The sequence below is a fragment of the Gymnoscopelus braueri genome (genome assembly GCF_963280865.1).
Source record: "Gymnoscopelus braueri genome assembly, chromosome: 22".
Lineage (NCBI taxonomy): Eukaryota > Metazoa > Chordata > Actinopteri > Myctophiformes > Myctophidae > Gymnoscopelus > Gymnoscopelus braueri.
Genome location: NC_137624.1, coordinates 41,461,744 through 41,481,896, shown reverse-complemented (window position 1 = coordinate 41,481,896; position 20,153 = coordinate 41,461,744). Strand labels below are relative to the sequence as shown.

General features: G+C 40.2%; 3 protein-coding genes across 4 annotated transcripts in view; all 3 read left to right on the top strand.

The window, feature by feature from the left end:
• The window catches only part of mfhas1 (multifunctional ROCO family signaling regulator 1), a 38,869-nt gene extending 32,576 nt beyond the window's left edge, over positions 1-6,293 (top strand). Inside the window, exon 3 of the mRNA XM_080419207.1 lies at positions 856-6,293. The gene's annotated coding sequence lies outside the window, so the exon portion shown is untranslated. The remainder of the gene's footprint in view (positions 1-855) is intronic.
• An 8,460-nt stretch (positions 6,294-14,753) lies between these two features.
• Positions 14,754-20,153, top strand: part of LOC308078133 (E3 ubiquitin-protein ligase TRIM35-like) — a 10,583-nt gene continuing 5,183 nt past the window's right edge. The window contains exons 1-6 of one of the 2 annotated variants that reach the window (XM_080419245.1): positions 14,754-15,160; positions 15,249-15,344; positions 16,239-16,469; positions 16,583-16,605; positions 16,701-16,825; positions 16,942-17,870. In XM_080419245.1, coding sequence (XP_080275371.1) covers positions 14,930-15,160; positions 15,249-15,344; positions 16,239-16,469; positions 16,583-16,605; positions 16,701-16,825; positions 16,942-17,420 — 1,185 coding nt within the window. In that variant the 5' untranslated portion in view covers positions 14,754-14,929 and the 3' untranslated portion in view covers positions 17,421-17,870. Of the gene's footprint in view, positions 15,161-15,248; positions 15,345-16,238; positions 16,470-16,582; positions 16,606-16,700; positions 16,826-16,941; positions 17,871-20,153 lie in introns of those variants that run through there. The other variant, XM_080419246.1, reaches the window with a different exon arrangement.
• LOC308078129 (zinc-binding protein A33-like) overlaps positions 19,793-20,153 on the top strand; it is a 15,141-nt gene continuing 14,780 nt past the window's right edge. The window contains exon 1 of the mRNA XM_080419232.1: positions 19,793-19,880. The gene's annotated coding sequence lies outside the window, so the exon portion shown is untranslated. The remainder of the gene's footprint in view (positions 19,881-20,153) is intronic.

The following is a 20,153-nucleotide window of genomic DNA, read 5'->3' as shown; positions in this document are numbered from 1 at the left end:
AATACTGTTTAAGCACTTTCAATCTAGCATACCCTATATTTGCCATGTCATTATAGGCAGAAGTAGGCCTAAAAAAATATATTTTCCACACAATTTCAAGAATATCAAAAACAGCAGATCTACAAGCGTGGGCATTTCAAGTTCGTTCATCAATCAGTTTTTTTCTTCAGGGATTTCTTTATGGCTAGATTTGTCAAATCAGTCAATTCTTTTCTTCCTTTTTAAATTTTTCCTTCACACTTTTTGAACAGATTACATCTACTGAATCAAATGTGAAAGAACACAGACACCGGTGTCTTTTATGTCCTTAGAGAGAGGGGTCTTCAACGTTTTCAGGCCAAGGACCCCCTAGCTGAGAGAGAGATGAAGCAGGGACCCCCTACTCTATATTGTATAAAAATTGTGTTTCCGATTCAACTTTTTTTGTTTACTTGGTCTGCTCTTTTTCCCCCTCTACACCAAACCCCTCTTTGCCAAAAATAGCAGATCTACAAGCTCACAACGCCTCGCAGCGCGAGGCGTTGTGAGCTTGTAGATCGGCTATTTTTGGCTAAAGTTGTCCTCAGAATAGGGATGCTAGGGTTCAAGTGGTTACGGTAAAAAAAAAAAAATATATATATCACAAAGATTTGGTGGACCCCCTGTAGTAACTCTGAGGACCCCCTAGGGGTCCCGGACCCCCTGTTGAAGACCCCTGCCTTAGAGCTACGAGTTGTGAGCTTGTAAATCTGCTGTTTTCACTATGAACACACCTGTGTACCGTGAGGTTTTTACCTCATCTCGCATTAGTTTACTTTTTTCCACTGGTATCATAAAATGAGTCTTTATACATTTCCATCTCTCTTTCCGTTCCAGGATGTGTGTCGGCTGCCTCAGCTGTTAATCCTGACAGAATGAAGGGACCTTGGATGAGCGTCAGGCTGGGTTCATCCATATAGTTTGTACCATAGCAAGTCATCTGTGTCTTTTCAATCAATCTGACTCATTTTGGGAATGAAGCCTCTCAGAGTTATGCCTTGAAAGTGGACTAGAGCAGTGGTTCTCAAACCTTTTTTTTATGTCAAACTGAGATTAATATGTCATTTGGCTGTGGACCCCCATCTGAAAAGATGTTGTGCCAGGGAGACAAGATTTGTTGTGTTAAAATATTCCCCAAAAATAGCAGATCTACTTTGTGTGTAAGCTTAAAGTACTTTTTATGCTATATTCAAATGGGGACCCTCTGGAGCCCTTCCCAAGGACCCCAAGGTGTCCCCGGACCCCACTTTGAGAACCACTGGCCTAATGTACATCTCAGTACTAATCATGTATCAGTAGTTATCATGAAGTGTTTGCAGGAACAAGCACTTAACAACGTTGTTCTTTGTCAAGAACTGTACCCTGTCACAGGTTGGTATACATTACAAGCTAGTCTCACGTGGCCAGACTGTTGCCTCCCACAATGTTCAAATGCTTCCATCATACAGTCTGGAGCAGCCAGTGTTGATTTCGTTGACTAAAACTGTGACATAACATTTTTGTCGACTACCTTTTTTTCACTGACGAAAACGAAATAAAAACTAAACTACGATGTGACTAAAACTGAGACTAAATATATTGACAATTTCATCAACAAATAAAAACTAGACTAAAATGTTTGGGAGGGACTAGTGGAGAAGAGATCCAGTAGAACTAAAAGACAAGTCATTTTATGTTTGGTTGCGCTCGGGTGTTGTGCTCTGAAAATAGCCGATCTACAAGCTCACAACGCGTTGCGCGCTGCGACGCGTTGTGAGCTTGAAGATCAGCTATTTTCAGCATGCAACCAAGTGTAAAATCAGCCATTACGACCCCATCAAGGCACCGCCACAATACATTTTAGTCGACTAAATCAACTGTAGATTTAGTCGACTATAATCTTAGGATATTTGGTCGACTAAAACTAGACTAAAACTAAAACATTTCAGATGATTAAAATATGACAAATAATATGACAAAATCAACCCTGGGAGCAACGGAAGCTCTGAACATGATCCGGGGGATAAAGCGGATGTGACGCCTTCTCCTCCCTGCTTCCGTTTAGTCTTCACAGTTGCGCAAATTTGTCCTTTTATAAATCTAAATAATAGAAACCTATACAGCTTGCTGCTTAGTAGAGATGGAAATTCAAAAACAAAATGTAGAGATATTATAAAATATATTTTCGTGAACGGAAATGACGGAACAGATGGCGGCTTCCATTCTCGTCAGGATGTGTAGTTCTAGCATTCGAAAGATTGTGGAATAGTTGGTCTGGCTACGCGAGACTAGTATACTGTATAGGCTACAACCCAACACATGACTGATGCATCCTAAACATGTTTAATCAAACACACCTTAAGGAGAACACGCCTACAAGTGTTAACCACGTGAACCCATAGCGTCCCTTTTATGTGCATGTCTCATAATAGGAGAACGTTTTGCGGAGAATAGCAGATCCACAAGCTCACAATCGACTATTTCCGGCAACGTGATTTGGTGTAGAGAGAAAAAAGGGTCAAAATCATGTCATGCAAAAGTTGTGAGCTTGTAGATCGGCTGTTTCTAGTGAGGAGATTTGGTGTCGAGGGAAAAAGGAGTGAGCCAAGGATATACCTCTGGGGGACCCCAGTTAATGAAGCATACTGTATAGCTTAAGTGGTCGACGCCTATCTGCGTTTTAACAGTAATTCATTACATTTATGAAACCAAATGTGAAAGAACACTGACTGACGTAATGGCTGTACTTTATATTGTGTGTCCCTTAATGCTACGTAAATACAAGAGCTATCGCCTTTTATGCCTCCCCCCCAACAGTGGGCCGACTTCACAGAGGGGTCGCCAAATAATTTACGAATACGTTTGCCCGCCCCCCGCCGGCCAGCATTCACATTAGTAATGTTGTTTGGTACCCAAGTACACTTCAACTGTAATGGTACTTGGGTGCCTCAAGGGAGCGCTGTGGACTATGCGGCTTTGGGAGATAGAGAATGTCCTGTGACAGAAGAAGAGTCACTTGTCAGAGTTTAGAGTGAATGATAAAGTTTAACTGTGTGCCTAACGTTTACTTGAGTTATGATAATAACAGAAACAATACACAACCAAAGCAGTGAGCGGACTGCGCGCGGACAGTCTTTGAAACAGCAGCCAACGTAACGGCATGATTTCAAACAACGCAACGCAACGTAACGTCCACAATTGTCTCATGACAGTGACGTGACTGACGCATCCTTGGTATCTTATAAGCAGCTTTGAGCGTATGGTGCCGCATAACCGACGTCACTCACTAAATCACTTGGTATCTTTATCCTAGGATTCAACTAGCGACGTGGCCACGTAATTTGGTGACGCATCCAATCGCAATCGCCATGGGGGCGGAGCGGAACACGGCAACTTTGAGAAGCTAAGGCCAACTCCCTCACGTGAACTTGTATAAGCAACGTGATTGGTTTAAAAAAAACCTTAACCTGGACACGGGCGACTAGTACTGTCGGTTAGTCTCCGGCCCCCGGACCTCCGGCCCCTAGGGGGCGAGACAATAAAGGTTCACAATGAAAACACATGAGCCCTCATGGTGCATCTGTTCAACAGGTTGCTTACAACCTTCACCTAACAGCGCTGCTTCTCAACCATTATCATTTCCAGGACCCCCATTTTCATATGCATTAGGCCACGGACCCCCCCATTTAATAACGATTCGTTATCTCTGCGACCCCAGTCTACGCTGTAAACTATCAATCTTTTAGCTGGTGAACCCCCTGGAACCCCCTCTCAAGGGGGACCCCTGGGGGTCCCCAGACCCCCACGTTTAGAGAACCTGTGACCTACGCAGGTCTATGTAAATATTTCTGTCCATATCAACATTAAGCTTCGACACGCAAGAGACATGGCGTTTACTATGTGAACATAGACACACACAACCATTATTCTGTAATATACAGTAATCACTTTAGCAAACCACTCCAATAAAACTCTCCATTGTACATACATTTAGATGGTCCAGGACTTTGGCATGCACTGGTCTACATGCATAAGGGAGGAAGGGGTTAGAGTTGTAATTACATACTTTGTCTAAGATCTAGTGGACTAGATAGTTCCCTAAAAGAATATTAAACATCAGTTGTACTTGTACAGAAATCCATCTATCTTGGTCTCGTACCAAACCGTGTTAACCCATTCCATCCGGCAACGCATCTCGTGTCATTTTTAGATTTCTTTGGCTATTAAAAAAATAGCAGATCTACAAGCTCATAGCTATGACCGAGTGCCGGCTATCTTTGAATAGCCAAAGAAAATCTTAGAATGACAGATGCGTTCCCGGTCTTAATGGGTTAAATGTCCATCACACCAAGCACCATCATAACTCATCATTTATCTTTCACTCCACTTGACTTAGAACACTTTTTCTAAACTATATCTTTATAGTTATAGTTATAGTGCTCGGTGTGGATGACCCTTACTGAGTAATATGTCATTTCAGCCTCGTTAAAGCTGCACGATGTAACTGTCCTCTCTTTTTTTTTTTTACCATTGAGATAATATAGAGCCTGCCTGCTTGCTCAGGGGATAAATTGAATCTAGATTGAGAAATGACCTTTGACACGATCTAAATGTCTCAATAGAAGAGCAGGGAGACAAAATACAACCACCACCAGTTGCATAAGTTAAATTGTATTAACATACTCTAGCAAACAGATTGGACGAAATTACAGGTTATTCTTTCTTTTTTTTAAAGTTACATAGTGCCGCTTTAAGTGCTCAAGATTATCTTGAAATCGCCCAAAAGAGGGCTCCTTGGCTGCAGACCTCCACTGTAAGCTCAACCGCCATTGTCATACAGAACATATTCTGCAGAGTTAAGCCTATACTTTGCCCTCGTGCTCTGCTTTCAAACTGGAAATAAGGCACGGAGATGAATGGTTAAGTTTAGGTAATAATAACCATAAATAGTTAATTTTGGAAAGCTGTTGTCGGTAACTTTTGATCAAATTAAAGATCTAATCTGTGTTGTCTAATTTAGCTACAGAATGATCACCATAATTATGCTCAGTACATGTACGTATTGTAAAAATGTTTCCAATGAACATAATATTATCTGGGACAGGTCACTGTAGCTACATCTGTATCCATGTGTGATTTCATAATGTTATTTTCTCTCTGGATGATTTACTGTAATGTGTCATACCACGGTATATTTTCTTCTGGCACTGGCTACTTTGTTTCATCATGGCCGTATTGGATATTAAGACAGTATCAGTTCTTACTTGTCAATGTGCCATTAGAAAAAAAGAAACTTAAAACACTGAAAACACTCTTAAAAGAGTCCTAAAATCTGCAATCTGCAATGTGGCTTACTCATCCTAATGTTAGTGTGCGTATACAGCACCAAATCAGTCCTTTAGTTTCATCAAGAAGTTGATGAGACAAAAACTAACTAATGCAGATAGCGTTTGTTTAATCCTTCCAAAGCGGCCCAATTTACAAAACAAAAATGCTATCCAAAAAACATTTTTTTAAAACCTTACCTCCTGTATTAAAAACTAAGCTAGAGGGCAAAGTCATCACATCATTTCCAGTATGACAGTGGTCTGTCTGCAGCCAGACTGTATTAAAAATAAAACACATTTATAATAAGGACAGATCTTCAGTGTACACAGAGAGAAGACTTCCTCCAAGGTCAGGTCTTTGGTATTATTTAGATTAGTGGTTCTCAACCAGTGGTCCCCGGACCACCAGCGGTCCTTGAGGGGGTTCCAGGGGGTCCCCTAGCAAAATGTGTTAATAATATAGCATCTTTAACCACTTTAACCCTTTATACTTTGGCTATTCAAAAATAGCAGATCTACAAGCTCGCCGCGCTATGAGCTTGTAGATCTGCTATTTTTGAAAAATCGTGAACATTTGTGCACTCTCAGAGCTACAGACCTGCAAGGGTCTGCATTTGGAACCCCCCTCAAGGAAAGTCTGAGAGGGTCCCCAGCCCGAACCCCACTTTCAGAACCACTGGTTTAGATAGTGTAATTTATTTGAAACGATCCTTTTTGACTGGTGTTGAAGAAAATGCTGCAAACATGGCAAAAAATATTTACAGAAAACTGTTGTTATTGTTTTTTCATTTGTATATAATATATTTATTTTTGTATGTTGACACAGGATGTCATTACTACAGCTATAATATTATGTACAGTGCAATGTTGTGCATGACTCACTGAGCGAAGTGAGAATGCACAGGTTTTATAATGTAGCTGGTGAGCAAAACGTTGCAAACATGAAACACTAGATACAAAATGAATTCAATAAATTGTTTTATTAATTTCTGCATTGTCTGCGTTTTTCATACAGCGATATATACTGTATATTAAAGGGCCACTTTGCCTATTTTTAACCTGGGGGGGAGTTGGAAAGTACAGGAATCAGACACGATAGTCAGTATCAGACGTGATACTGACATGATAATTGATTTGATTGATATGCTACATGTCATGAGTGTAAAGTGGTATTTTGTCAAACTTAATTCAGCTGTGGTCATAATAATGTTTGAGAAACTCGTGGAAAATGATACAGACATAATTGTTTTAATGTACAGTCCTGTGGATAGCAAATGTACTTGATTTAACACACACACACACACACACACACACACACACACACACACACACACACACACACACACACACACACACACACACACACACACACACACACACACACACACACACACACAGATTAGATTCACACAAACCACTTCAGCCTTATATTTATTTCGTCCATTTGAAAATAGCCGATCTACAAGCTCAGTGTGTTGCGATGGGACGCATTGTGAGCTTGTAGGATGAGCTATTTTCAAAAGATCTTTTAATACATTTCGAACTTGTGTAATGATTCTGCATAATGAGTACTTTTACTTTTGGTACTTCAAGTATATTTTGATGCCGATACTTTTGTACTTTAGCTCAAGTAAATTTGTAATAGCGGGCTTGAATAGAGTACTTCTACATTGCAGTATTGATACTTTTACTTAAGTATAACAAATGTAGTACTTTTTCCACCACTGTCAGACTGTGACACATGCAATAAAGAGCAATCTGTGAGCCCTCATGTCCTCATGGAGAGCAGCCGTTCCACAGCAGAGAGACAGAGGATGCATGCAGCAGCAGTGTCTAGTGAGCCCACAAGTTCAGTATTGTAACACTGAAGAGCCTCCTGAATGAATGAATCCACTGACAACCAGCCAAGGGCTGAGAAGAAAGCAGTCCTTTAGTTCACAAACTGCATTCTACAACTGACCTGTGGGAGGCAGCAATTTAATGCAATTCAAGAAGTAGTGGTATTTATAGGTTGGTTGAGAACATGTGGTGAGACTGAGCTCAGAAATCAACCTTTGATGGTTTGTTTGTTTGTTTCTCCTGTTGTGGCACATGGTCAGTAGTTCAGTATTTAACTATACTTAAAGGGATATTTCACTTTCAAACATGTTTGGGGTCATTTTAACATCTCCTCTGGCCTTTGAGTTTCACCTCAGACAATTTTTAAGTTGCTTGATTCAGTATTTAGATATTTGATATTCATTGTATCAGACACGCCCCCTTCCTACACCAAATCTCTTTGGCCAAAATTAGCCAATCTATTTTTAATGAATGTTCCCCCCCAGAATAAGCAAGTGGTTAAACGCCAGTAATGATTCAGTGATTATGTTTGGAGAATGTATGCTGCTGTTCATTTTGTATTCATGCTGTATGGGTAGCCTACACTTAGCTAAGTTAAGCCACTGCTATAATCACGGGTTGTGGATGATCTCTTTACAGATAAAATTGATTATACTGAATGCAATTAACTTCAATAAATACAAAGCAAACAAACACAGACAGGAATAAAGGCTCAGAAGTTGTGGTTATCTACTTAAAGAGCATGTAAAGTGAATTAAGCTATTTGTTTATAGACATATTATATACATGTAAAATAGTCATTGTGGCAAAAAAAATAATACATGCATTGTCAAGGATGTTTTACTTTACTGGAGTATTTCCAATTTTTTATACTTTTACTTCTACTCCACTACATCTCAGAGGCAAATATTATACTTTTACTCTCCACTACAATTATTTGAAAACTTTAGTTACTAGTTAGGCTACTTTGCAGATATAAATTATTACATTATAAAACATACATTAACCACTTTAGCCCTATTGTATACCTAGGCTATTTGAAAATAGCAGATCTACAAGCTTACAGAGACCTGTAACAGAGCACTTCTACATTGCAGTATTGATACTTTTACTTAAGTAAAAAATGTGAGTAGGCTACTTTTTCCACCACTGAAAAACACAGATCATGAAGCGGCCGACGGTAAAGTCCGCGTCTTGCGCACGCTCCTATATTGTTCTGTATAGTTCCGTACGTGTCTCCCACCCAAACGCTCCCAAATCAGCAAGAAAAAAGTTAATCCAAAAGAAATCCAAAATAAATTGTAATTAATCCACTCCAGAAACGAAAGTATAATCTAAAGTAGCCCTAAACATGACTGTCATACCATGACATGGAAGCACCTGTTCCTGGTTTGCGATTTTTTTACATTTACAACTCTTACATCTACATAAACGTTCAGATTTCAAATATAAAGTGCTGACCCCTAAGCCACGGATGTAACAAGTTGAGCCGCAACCGGTGTAATACCATATCTTCCGTATTGTTTAATAAAAAGCATTTTAATCCGATCGGCGGCCATTCTCTATTACTTTTTTTTTGTTTTTGTAATGTATCAGAGTGCAATACACCTCGCAACCGATAGTATCGCCTAGTTGAAAGTCATGTGAACTATAGGCTAAATCCAAAGGAATGGATGATCTCACACATAGAAAACCAAAGTATATCCACGCTGGATATATAGGCTATAAATAATATAAACGGTCTCACCAGTCAGAAGAGTGTCCTGAGCGTCTTCCCTTTAAACGGTGATTATAATAGATTAACAGTTAATGTGGCCTTTGCTATTTTCCACCGATAGCTTTAGAGAAACAGATTAATAAATAATCATAGTGGAGCAGGTCTCCCGTGGAGTGGACTCCCTGTAGGTTTGTCTCTCTCACGTGTTTTTTCCACCCTGAAGGGCCGGCAACTTCCGCACACTTTATGCTGCGTCATTCATTCACGGACCCGTCAATAATCAATCAATCAATCAAATTACATCAGTGGTTCTCAACCAGTGGTCCTTGGGAGGATACCAGGGGGTCCCCAGCGAAATTAGTTAACATAGCGTCACAACCATTTTAACCACTTAGCTTTGGCTATTCAAAAATAGCAGATATACAAGCTCATAGCACGGCACCGAGTGCCGCAATATGAGCTTGTAGATCTGCTATTTTAGAAAAATCTTTAAAATCTGTGTATATCTTTGAATATATATAGATTTTTTTTTAAGTGAACATTTTTAACTCAAATCTTTGCTTCTGGGGGTCCCTGGAACAAAACATTTTCAGATGGGGGTCCACGGCCGAATGTATATCAATTTAGGGGTCCTTGGCACCAAAAAGGTTGAAAACCACTGGATTACATCAAAGCATAAACGTAAACATTAAACCCCCCCAAACAATAACAAAATCAAAACATAAACATCACAAAAGATAGGACCTTACCCTTAAGGATGGCGTTATTTGAGGACTACTTTAATTCATAGGCGTATTCTTTTAAATGCCATAATAAAAATAAATCATATTTTAAACATATGTGGCAGTACTACACACTTAAGCAGTAGTGTAATGTAACTAAGTATATTTACACAAGCACTGTACACTTTTACAGTATTTTTTACTTTACTGGAGTATTTCCAATTTTCTGTACTTTTACTACTCCTCTACATCTCAGAGGCAAATATTATATTTTTACTCCACTTTGATTATTATTACAAAACATACATTACCCACTACAGCTCTATATACATTTCTGCCATTTGAAAAGAGCAGATGTCCAAGCTCACAATGCCTTGCATTGTGAGCTTGTAGATCTGCTATTTTCAAAATATTTTATACATGAATTTGAATTTGAAAACTTGTGAAATGGGACATTCTGCATAATTTGTACTTTCTACTTTTGGTACTTTGTTACATTTTGATACCAATACTTTTGTACTTTTACTCAAGTAAATTCTGAATTCCGGACTTTTAGTTGTAACAGAGTATTTAATGTTGTTATGATTATTAATGTCATGCATGCTTATTGTCAAATGTTCTATTTTCAATTTCACCTTTTCTTCAGTAAAATCCTGCCAACTACATCATGGCCTGTTCCTTGGAGGAGTTGATGCAAAAAGGATTGACATGGGAATAGTATATAAAAGTCATACGGAGTCATAAAAATTAAGTCGTACAATACTGTAGTTAAGTAACTACATTATATGACAGTACTGTTGAAAAATTAATGATACTTTGTCGTTAGACTAAATTGTTCACTTGTTTTTGTATTTATTTGATGTTTGTTGCAATAAATGCATGCAATTGAAGTTGTTGGATTCAATTTACTTAATTTGTTATCCCCAATTAATTGAAATTGCTCAAAAGAAAAGCAGAATGCAGTTCACAAAAATGGGGCTCTGCCTGTAATTGATCATTGATTTGACATGCTGCACACTATGAGTGTTCAGTGGTATTCTCAATTTAATTCTCAACTTAATTCAGCTAATCAAATAGAAGCTGTGGTCATAATACCACTGTTTGAGAAAGCTTATGGCCACCAATTATTTTAATGTAACAATCCAAAGTGACGGATTAAACAAAACTTTGTATGTAGTCTTGGTTGATTACAACTGCTATAGCCTACTTTTGGTCATCTCAAACTAAGAAATTATTAAGATATGACTACAATGGAAATATATTTTAATGACATTAGCCTACTAAACATCCCTCTGTTTGCTCTCAATGAAAGAGTAATTCTGGGTGTAGAGCAAAAAGATTCCAACAGATGGTTTTAAACAATAACCTGAATCTCAGTCATGTTGTCATAATGAACCCTGCTGGTAGATTCAGTCATTCTGTCAGTGTCAGGGGGAGAGGTGTTCACTGTGGATCTTCATCTTTTGACCTTCGTCTCCTCGAATGTTCTATTAGTATGAATGGCCTGGTGGTGCATGAGTAAAGGAGAGGCTCTGCAATCAGAAGGTTGGGGGTTTGAACCTTGGTCATGGTGAATCTTAATTTTTTGACTTTTTAAGGCGAGGAGCAAGGAAGCAGCACGCCGCCTTCCTCACGCTCTCTTATAGCTCAGGTGGGAGAGGGAGGAGCTTGGAGGAAGCCCACCCCCAGAGGGAGGAGCTTAAGAAATGTACATATTAGGTAAAGCATTTTCGTATTTATTTAACCCCTGATGTATCCGTTGAGCCACGCTGGCATAGAAGATGCAATTGAGAATGTAATACATAACCAACTCTTTAGAATATAGATGGAGAGTGAAAATTGTTCTTGAGGGGTTTTGATCCCCAGACCTTTGTTTTGTAAACCCCTGATTCAGCTGTTGAGCCACACTAAAATCGAAGCTGTGTGTGAGAATGTAATACATAACTAACCTTTTAGAATTTAGATGGAGAGTGAAAATTGTTCTTTAGTGGTTTTGAACCCCACAACTCCAAATTACAAACCCCTGATTCATCTGTTGAGCCACACAGCCACAGAAGACGTAGTTTAGATTGTAATACTTAAAGGAGAATTCCGGACAAATTAAGTGTTATCTTTGATGTCTCGTTACTCACCTACCGACGTGAAAAGTGGCGTTCTTTTTTTCCATATATTCCCCTGTCGTAATTTTTTAAACCCCCTCCGTTGTCATAATGGGAGCGCGTGGGTAAGGGAAATTCGTCTATTATAACCGACGCAAAGTTGTTTTTTTCTCTACTAGTATTCATTGTAGAGTCTCATGATAGTCAAACATGCGTTGAAACTATCTGCGAGGCTGCCGTTAATGGCGAACGATTTAACACTGGTTGCTTGTTTCCAGAATCTGGCAACACGAGTTGCCAGGTTCTGGAAGAAACAAGCATACAAATTGAGCATACAAACTGCTCTTCAGTGAAATATTAGAGCCAGGTACAAAATTTGCCACACCACAGAAGTGTGCATGACTTTTGAGACAACTAATTACTTAGCAACTAGATACAGAGTGGAGTTTACACGCAGAGTGACAATCAAAAAAAATATGGATTTGAACCAAATACTTCTGCGGTCTCTATTTTTCAAGTTCTGTATCTTACCACTATACCACCATGGTTCATACTTCAGCTGTTGTCTTGTGTGCTCTTCAGTGTGAAAGATTAGAGACAGGTACAAACTTGGTTTTTGAACTAAGAATTTTTGGTTTACAAAACCCTAACTTACCACAGAAGCATACAAGACATGTGTGACAACTAATTACTAGCATTTAGATACAGAATGGGGTATACATGCAGAGTGACAATCTTGCATAAGGTAGATTTGATTCAACCACTTCTACAGTCTTAGCTTTACAAGTTCTGCATGGAGGGACAGCGCTGGATGCATCTTACCACTGACTGTACCACCATGGCTCAAACCTGGTCAGTTGTCTTGCGTGCTCTTCAGTAAAAGATTACAGCCAGGTACAACCTTGGAAAAAAAAATACCCATCCTTGGCTTTAAGCCAAGAACCTTCGGTTTATAAAGCACTCTCTTATCTCCCACACCACGTCAGCATTTAAGCTATTTAGGTCTGAGGCCGATTCTAAAAACGTCTTCTTAAAAATAAAAAAATGTCTTCTTAAAAATGAAAAACCTCTTCTAAATCCTCTCCAGTTTACAATTTATAAAACTTCCTAATGCAAAGTGGAGACTGTGGCCGTCGTTGGGTGCCAGTTGAAAAGTACAGCAAAATTTAAAATAATTAAACAAACTAGAAAGGTGCACACTCCTCCAGGGGCCTGTTCCTCAAAAGGTGAATTAGAGCTAAAGCCTGGCTTTATCACCTATCCTGGCTTAATTTAGCCAGGATTAGAGCTGAGTCGGTTCCTCAAAAGGTGAATTATCTTGAAGATTAGTTTAGCCAGTTCACCCTGGCTAAGTTTAGCCTTATCCGATTCCACAAAAGAGAATTGAAGCAAGCCTAGCTTAGTTACCATGGCAATTTAGCTGTGAAGTTAGCCTGGTCAGGAGCAGGCTAACAGCCAAGCTTACTTAATCCAGTGTCTTTGTTCTTCAAGTTTTTCCACAGTTAATTCAACACATGTGTTTGTATATGGACTCATTTGAATGACCCTGCATTCAAATAAAATGAAATCAATACAATAAGATATAATCAATGTAATTATATTACTGAAATAGTGTGTGACCATGAATCATAATTGTTTCACAATGACTCATGTGATATGTCATTGTCACTCTGTTAACACTATAGTTCATATTGTTGTTAGATGTTTGATAATATATTACCAATTTTTTAAAATATTATAAAAAATGTCTAACACATACATATACATATATACATATATATATATATATATATATATATATACATATATATAAATATATTGAAATATATATGTAAATTATTAGTTACAGGTTTAAAGGAGCCTCTTTGTAAGTCAATAAGGAGCATATTTTAAATTATCAATTTCTAGTCAATGGAGAAATTATTTTTTATTTCTTGTCCACCTTTGGAGTTACATCATGATGGCAAGGTAACTACACAACCCAAATCTCTCTGTGCTTGCAATACTTTGCCACGCTTTCTCCCTGGATCTATTTATTGCGGTCGCGTTTCCTTTCTTGCTTAAATACATTTTACTTCCTTGTATGATTTCATGAGCTGCTGCAGTGCTGCTGTTCAGCCACAGAGAAGAACGCCTCTCTGGTTTTGGACTCCGTGATTGGTCAAGTTCAAGGATTCTGCTATCGACTTTCATGGTCTTTTATAGAAATACGTGAAGCCTGGCTTCATTATCCTGGCTCGACACAGCCTGGCTTGACAAGGTCTAGCTCGACAAAGTCGCTCCTTTTCAGCCTGGCTTGGCGTTCCAGGAACCGAATAAACCAGGCTATACGGACCCGACTTTGTCAAGCCTGGATTTGACTTAAGGCCAGGCTTTTTTAATTCACCTTTTGAGGAACAGGCCCCAGGCTGTGTTACCTAGTCAGGGGTTGCAGCCGTCAGGACACAGTAGACAGACATACAGAGGGTAGAAAACATAACCTCTGTTTCCGGCCCTTCCGGCCTGGCAGAGATATAAGAAAACAGTATTTTAGATCAGGCTATTTTTACTGTGTGTGTTTGTGTGTGTGTGTGTGTGTGTGTGTGTGTGTGTGTGTGTGTGTGTGTGTGTGTGTGTGTGTGTGTGTGTGTGTGTGTGTGTGTGTGTGTGTGTGTGTGTGTGTGTGTGTGTGTGCGTGCGTGCGTGCGTGCGTGCCTGCGTGTGTGGCAGTTTGTATTAACACCCCTTAGCAATCAGATTGCATCAGACTTGAGTGACTGACTGCCTGGTCTCTTTTCTAATAAGTAGATTAATTTAAGGAAAATAAGGACAAATTATACCGATAGGCCCATACAGGTTGCTTATTCATACTATTGATGATCTGAAATATAAAGTTAAAAGCTCTAGATAGGCAAGCAAGAGAGTTTTTGAAAGTGAAAGTAACTTGGTGCAGTGAGAGTTAGTTGGTTATAGTTGTACAGTATGTACAAGGAAGTACAAGTTCTTCCTGTACAAGATACAGGAAGAAGGGGACAGAGCAGGAAGAGAACCAACGACAAAAGGCACACGAGCACAAAATGGCATCCAGTCTGTCTTTTTCTGAGGTAGAATGCACATCCTGTGTGCTGTGACATCTTTAAGGATCCAGTTGTCTTGCTGTGTGGTCACAGCTTCTGTAAAGACTGTCTTCAGGACTGGTGGAGACAGAGCTCGTCCAAGACATGTCCTGTCTGTAAGGAAGTGTTTGTAATGCGTCAACCACCCCGTAATCTGGCACTGAAAAACCTCTCTGACAACTTGCGGCAAGAGAAAAGTCAGAGAGCTTCCACTGAACGCGAGGATCTCTGCAGGCTTCACAGTGAAATACTCAAGCTTTTCTGTGTGGATGATCAACAGCCCATCTGTGTGGTTTGTAAGGATTCAAAACAACATAAGACACATAACTGTGAGCCCATCAGTGAAGCTGCACAGGACCATAAGGTGAGGGGTGTTTATTTGAAAATAGACCTTTTCATGTTTATATCTTCAACAAATCCAATTAATGCAAGTTTACAATCGGTCATTGCAGACTAAACTCAGAACGACACAGAAGCACTTAAGAACCAAAGAGGCGACATGTGAACAGGTAAAAGGTGATTGTGACAAAATCGCAAGGCACATCAAGGTAAGTCACAGTAATGAAGTGAAGTCTACAGCTCAGTAACCCAATACTGTGTCGATTAGCAAAACATCATCAGTTAGGCTGCTCTGGATCTGAACTTAAGCTTAAGTCTAGCATTTACTGTTGAATTTTTGTGGGAACGTCTGAACTCTAAGACATGTGTGTGCGCAGAGAACGGGCCGAGAATAGCAGACCTCCAAGCTCACAACGGTTACATCCGCGACGCGGTTGTGAGCTTGTATGTCAGCTATTCTCAGTGCACAACACCGTGAAGTATATATAATATGTCTCGCTAGGGCGCGCCTCACTAGCCAACACACAGGAGGAGGTTGAATGAACTGAAACCAGTGCTCCCCAAAAAAACAGGTTTGGGGATCTGTTGGGAATTGATTACATGAAATAGTCACCTGTGCGTCCAGTGTCAATGTTCGTAAACAAATAATTGGTCCATAGTCAAGTGATCAAGACGGATCCGTCCGATTTTTCATATTCCATCCTGATTGGCGCATTCCGAACATTGCTGGCCCACAATAACCTACCTACCTGGTGGAGACCTGGAACACCGAGGAGCACTTTTCTAGTTACATTTGTATCCTTGGGGTTAACCTTTCATCCTCCAGTCCAAGTACTCTGTATGTAGTTTTGCCAACAATGGGATCGGTGTCGATATTTAATACGTAGCTATCGAAAATGAATCAAAATTGATGTTCGATACAGTGTATCGAAATTTCAAGCCGTATCGCGATTCTCGTTATTGAATTATGTTACTCCCGCGCAAGCGCACGTCTGAGGAATAGTTAATGAATATTTATGAATATGTAATGGAGACATCACATAATGTAACTATTGGATAGTTTATTTCACATGGTGACGTGGTCCTCGTCTCAATGGTTTCAGCTCCAGGCCCAGCAGACAGAGAGGACAATCAAAGAGGACTTTCAGAAAATGTACCGGTTCCTGCGAGCAGAGGAAGCCTCTAGGATGGATGCACTGCGGACGGACGAGAGGCAGAAGAGTCTCAGCATACAGATCCAGATCGACAATTTGAACTCAGATATCTCTTCCATCTCAAACACCCTCAAAATCATAGAAGAGCAACTGATAGCTGAAGATGCCCCTTTCATGCTTGTAAAACACTTTTATGTTTTATGAATGTTTTATATTTATTCTTAAGCTGAGATTGGAATCCAAAATTGCCCAATAAGAACTTTCCATTTGTAACCTTGTTTTTTCCTTCACAGAATTTCAAGACAACCTTTACGAGGTACTGTAAGTGTAAGGCTTGTCTCTGTTCCCTTTTTATGCACTCAGAGCTTCTCCAGTTCTGGGCAGAATAGTAACTGTGAATATTCATTCCAGAGCCCAGAGCCAGGCCATGTTGCCTGATCCACAAATTCCAACAGGAACTTTGATCGACGAGGCCAAACACCTGGGAAATGTTCAATTCAAGGTGTGGAGCAAGATGAAGGGAATCATCCAATACCGTAAGCAATGACCTTGTAGATCTGCTATTTTTGAATAGCCAAAGGACCCCACTTTGAGAACCAATGTGCTATACAACATCTTAAATAACACAGATGCTTTCTCGGATTGAATGCAGGTCCCGTCATTCTAAACCCAAACACGGCCTACACATATGTGACTATATCAGAGGATTTATCCAGTGTGAAACGGAATAACAGAGGCGAGCCGGTCCCAGACGTCCCAGAGAGGGGGAACGGTGACCGCTGGTCTGTCCGTGGATCTGAATGCATTTCCTCTGGGACACACAGCTGGGAGGTGGAGGTGGACGGGTACTGGGCTGCCGGCGTGATTACCGTAACTGGTGACGTGTGGGGCATTTACAAATACAGCTGTACAGACTGGCTCCACGAAATAACCCCCAAGGACGACTGGAAACTGGTAGCTAAACCGCCCGTCCTCAACAAAATCATGGTGCTGTTGGACTACGACCAAGGAGGGCTGTCCTTTTTTGACCTCGAAGGGAGAACGCACATGCACACCATCACACACTCTTTCACTGAGCCTGTATTCCCATGCTTCAGGGAAAATGTGAAGATCCTGCCGGTTGAGTTTTAAATCCATTTTGGTTTTCTTCTCAGTACTATGAGTTGGTATGATACTGAAGGATTATTGTCTCCGCCAGGCCGAAAGGCATGGCGAGAGAGTATGTTTTACCCCCTGTCCGTCCGTCCGTCCGTCCGTCCGTGTGTCCGTCCGTGTGTCCGTCTGTCACCAGCTAATCTCTGGCACCATTGGCCCGGTCGCTGCGAAACTGTGCACACACACTCCCTGGATGCCAATTCAGAACCTCTGCCCCAAATTTTTCACATGGGCCTGTTATAGCGCCACCAGGAGGCCGATTTGTGCAAAACCCATTTACTCCTACAGATTTTATCCAAACGTCATGCAAATCGGTACACAGTATCTCTATAGTCATGTGATCAACACGTATTTGTCCGATTTTCCATATTCCATCCTCATTGGCTAAGGTTGGCTTCCAAAGTTTGCAAGATTGGTCCGTTTTCAACAAAATGCCTCAAATCATGAACGCAGCTTGCGCTTTCCGTGCAATTTCACACGCACATTCCCACTAGGCCGAGGAAGAAATGGCACCCTTTTCACATTGGCCTGTTATAGCGCCACCAGCAGGTATAATTTAGCAAAACACATTTTTGGAACAAAATGCCTCAAATCATGAATGCACGGTCCGATTGCCGTGAAAGGCCCAAGAAGAAATGGCACCCTTTTCACATTGGCCTATTATAGCGCCACCAGGAGGCCACAATACTACCTAACCTGGCGGAGACCTGTGCTCCGAGGAGCACTTTTTCTAGTTGTATAATGTTCTCTGTCTAAGGAAACAATATGAATATTGCAGAAGGAATAGTTCAGAAGGTTTCACAGCAGGCTCCCCCCCCCCTATTTTCAGTGCATATAACTTTCTTTACTCTGTTATTTGTTTACTTTGTTATATTCATTATTAATTGTTTCTTATTATTTTTGATAATCCTTTCTGGTTTTATGTTTTAATATTCTTTATGTCACAGTGGTTTGATAGGTATTGTATATTAAACACAAATGATGTCACAGAATGAATGGATATTACGAGGTTTAGAGAGAACCCAGGTCTGGTGGTCTTCCACTCTGTGTTATATGGTTATCATTTTCTGACATGATTCTGCTTTTCTTGTTTTCCTCAATCCGTGGTGAATGTTGTTGTTTTTACATAACTGTCCTGTTGAGTGAAACCCTGAACTAAAGGTGTAACATTTCACAAATTGAGCAGTTTCATGATGAATCAAATGAAGCCAATTGTAAATCAGTTTGTATTAATCAGAAAACCTGATGAAGGTCAGTGCGACCGAAATGTTGTATTTCCATTAAAACCGTTTGGCTGTAAGTGAAGACGGTGTGCAGGATTTATTTTTTCATAAATCAGAAAAAGAAATGTAGAAATTCTATTTTACTTTTTAACCACTTAAACCCTCTTGGACTTTGTAAGCTGAAGCTGAGTTGGCTCTTTTTGCCAAAAATATATTAGCCAATCTACTGTCTTCAAATCCGTCTTCAGATCTTTTTGCCAAACATAGCATATCTACAATCAACGCAGTGCAACGTCTTGTGAGCTTGTAGATCTCCTATTTTCACTATATTTGTAATAGGGCTTAAGAAGCGGTTCATTCATAATCAGTGTTGGGACTGATACTGTAACGGTAACTAGTAACGTAACTAGTTACTTTTTTCCAGTTCGATAACGCATTATAGTTGCTGACATTTTAATGGCCACATTACTCGTTACTTTATGTGAAAAGCGACGACAACTTCAGAGGATTAAAGGTCAATTATGATCCGACTTCTACTCTCACACTAGACAGACAGACAGACAGACAGACAGACAGACAGACAGACAGACAGACAGACAGACAGACAGACAGACAGACAGACAGGGTTGAAAACATAACCTCCGCCTATGGGTTTATATATAGGAAGGGGGCGTGTCTGATAAAATAGGGTTAGGACTTAGAATATCTAAATACTGAATCAAGCAACTTAAAAACTGTCTGGGGTGAAACACAAAAGCCAGAGTAGACGTTAAAACGACCCCACACATGTTTGAAAGTGAAATGTCCCTTTAAGTGGGTGTGCAGTACCTCTATGCTATGAGGAAGAAAAGAGAAGACACTTCTGGTAAAATCCTATGTGTGTGCGTGCGTGAGTGCGTGTGCGCGCGTGTGTGTGTGTGGAGCTCTCAACTTCCGGTACACAACCACAGTGCACTAACATAGCTCGCGTGGGGGGGGGGGGGGGGGGGTCAGTTGGCGGAATCAGGTTTCTTGAACGTCACGCCTTGTCTGCTCTGATTGAACCCACCTCCAGCTCTCAGTGATTGGAGGGGCTGGGGAACCAATGAAATGTAATGCTGCCCTCAGAAGGCATTCCAGACTAAAGTGACACGGTCTATTTTTGTTATGTTGTTGCAGACAGAAGTAAGTTTCATTCAAGGCAAGGAAAACTAGGAGAGGTTATACTGTATAGGTTGCTTAATGCTTACTCATGTTATTGACAATCTGTAGTATTTAAGATACTCTCTAGATAAGCGAGCAAGACAGTCTTTGAAAGTAAAAGTAAGTTGGTGCTGTGAGAGTTCATAGTCATACTGTACAGGGAAGAAGAAGAGAAGCAACAACAAAAGGCACACAAGGAAATAATGGCATCCGAAATGTCTCTTTCTGAGGTAGAATGCACCTGCCCTGTGTGCTGTGACATCTTTAAGGATCCAGTACTCTTGCTGTGTGGTCACAGCTTCTG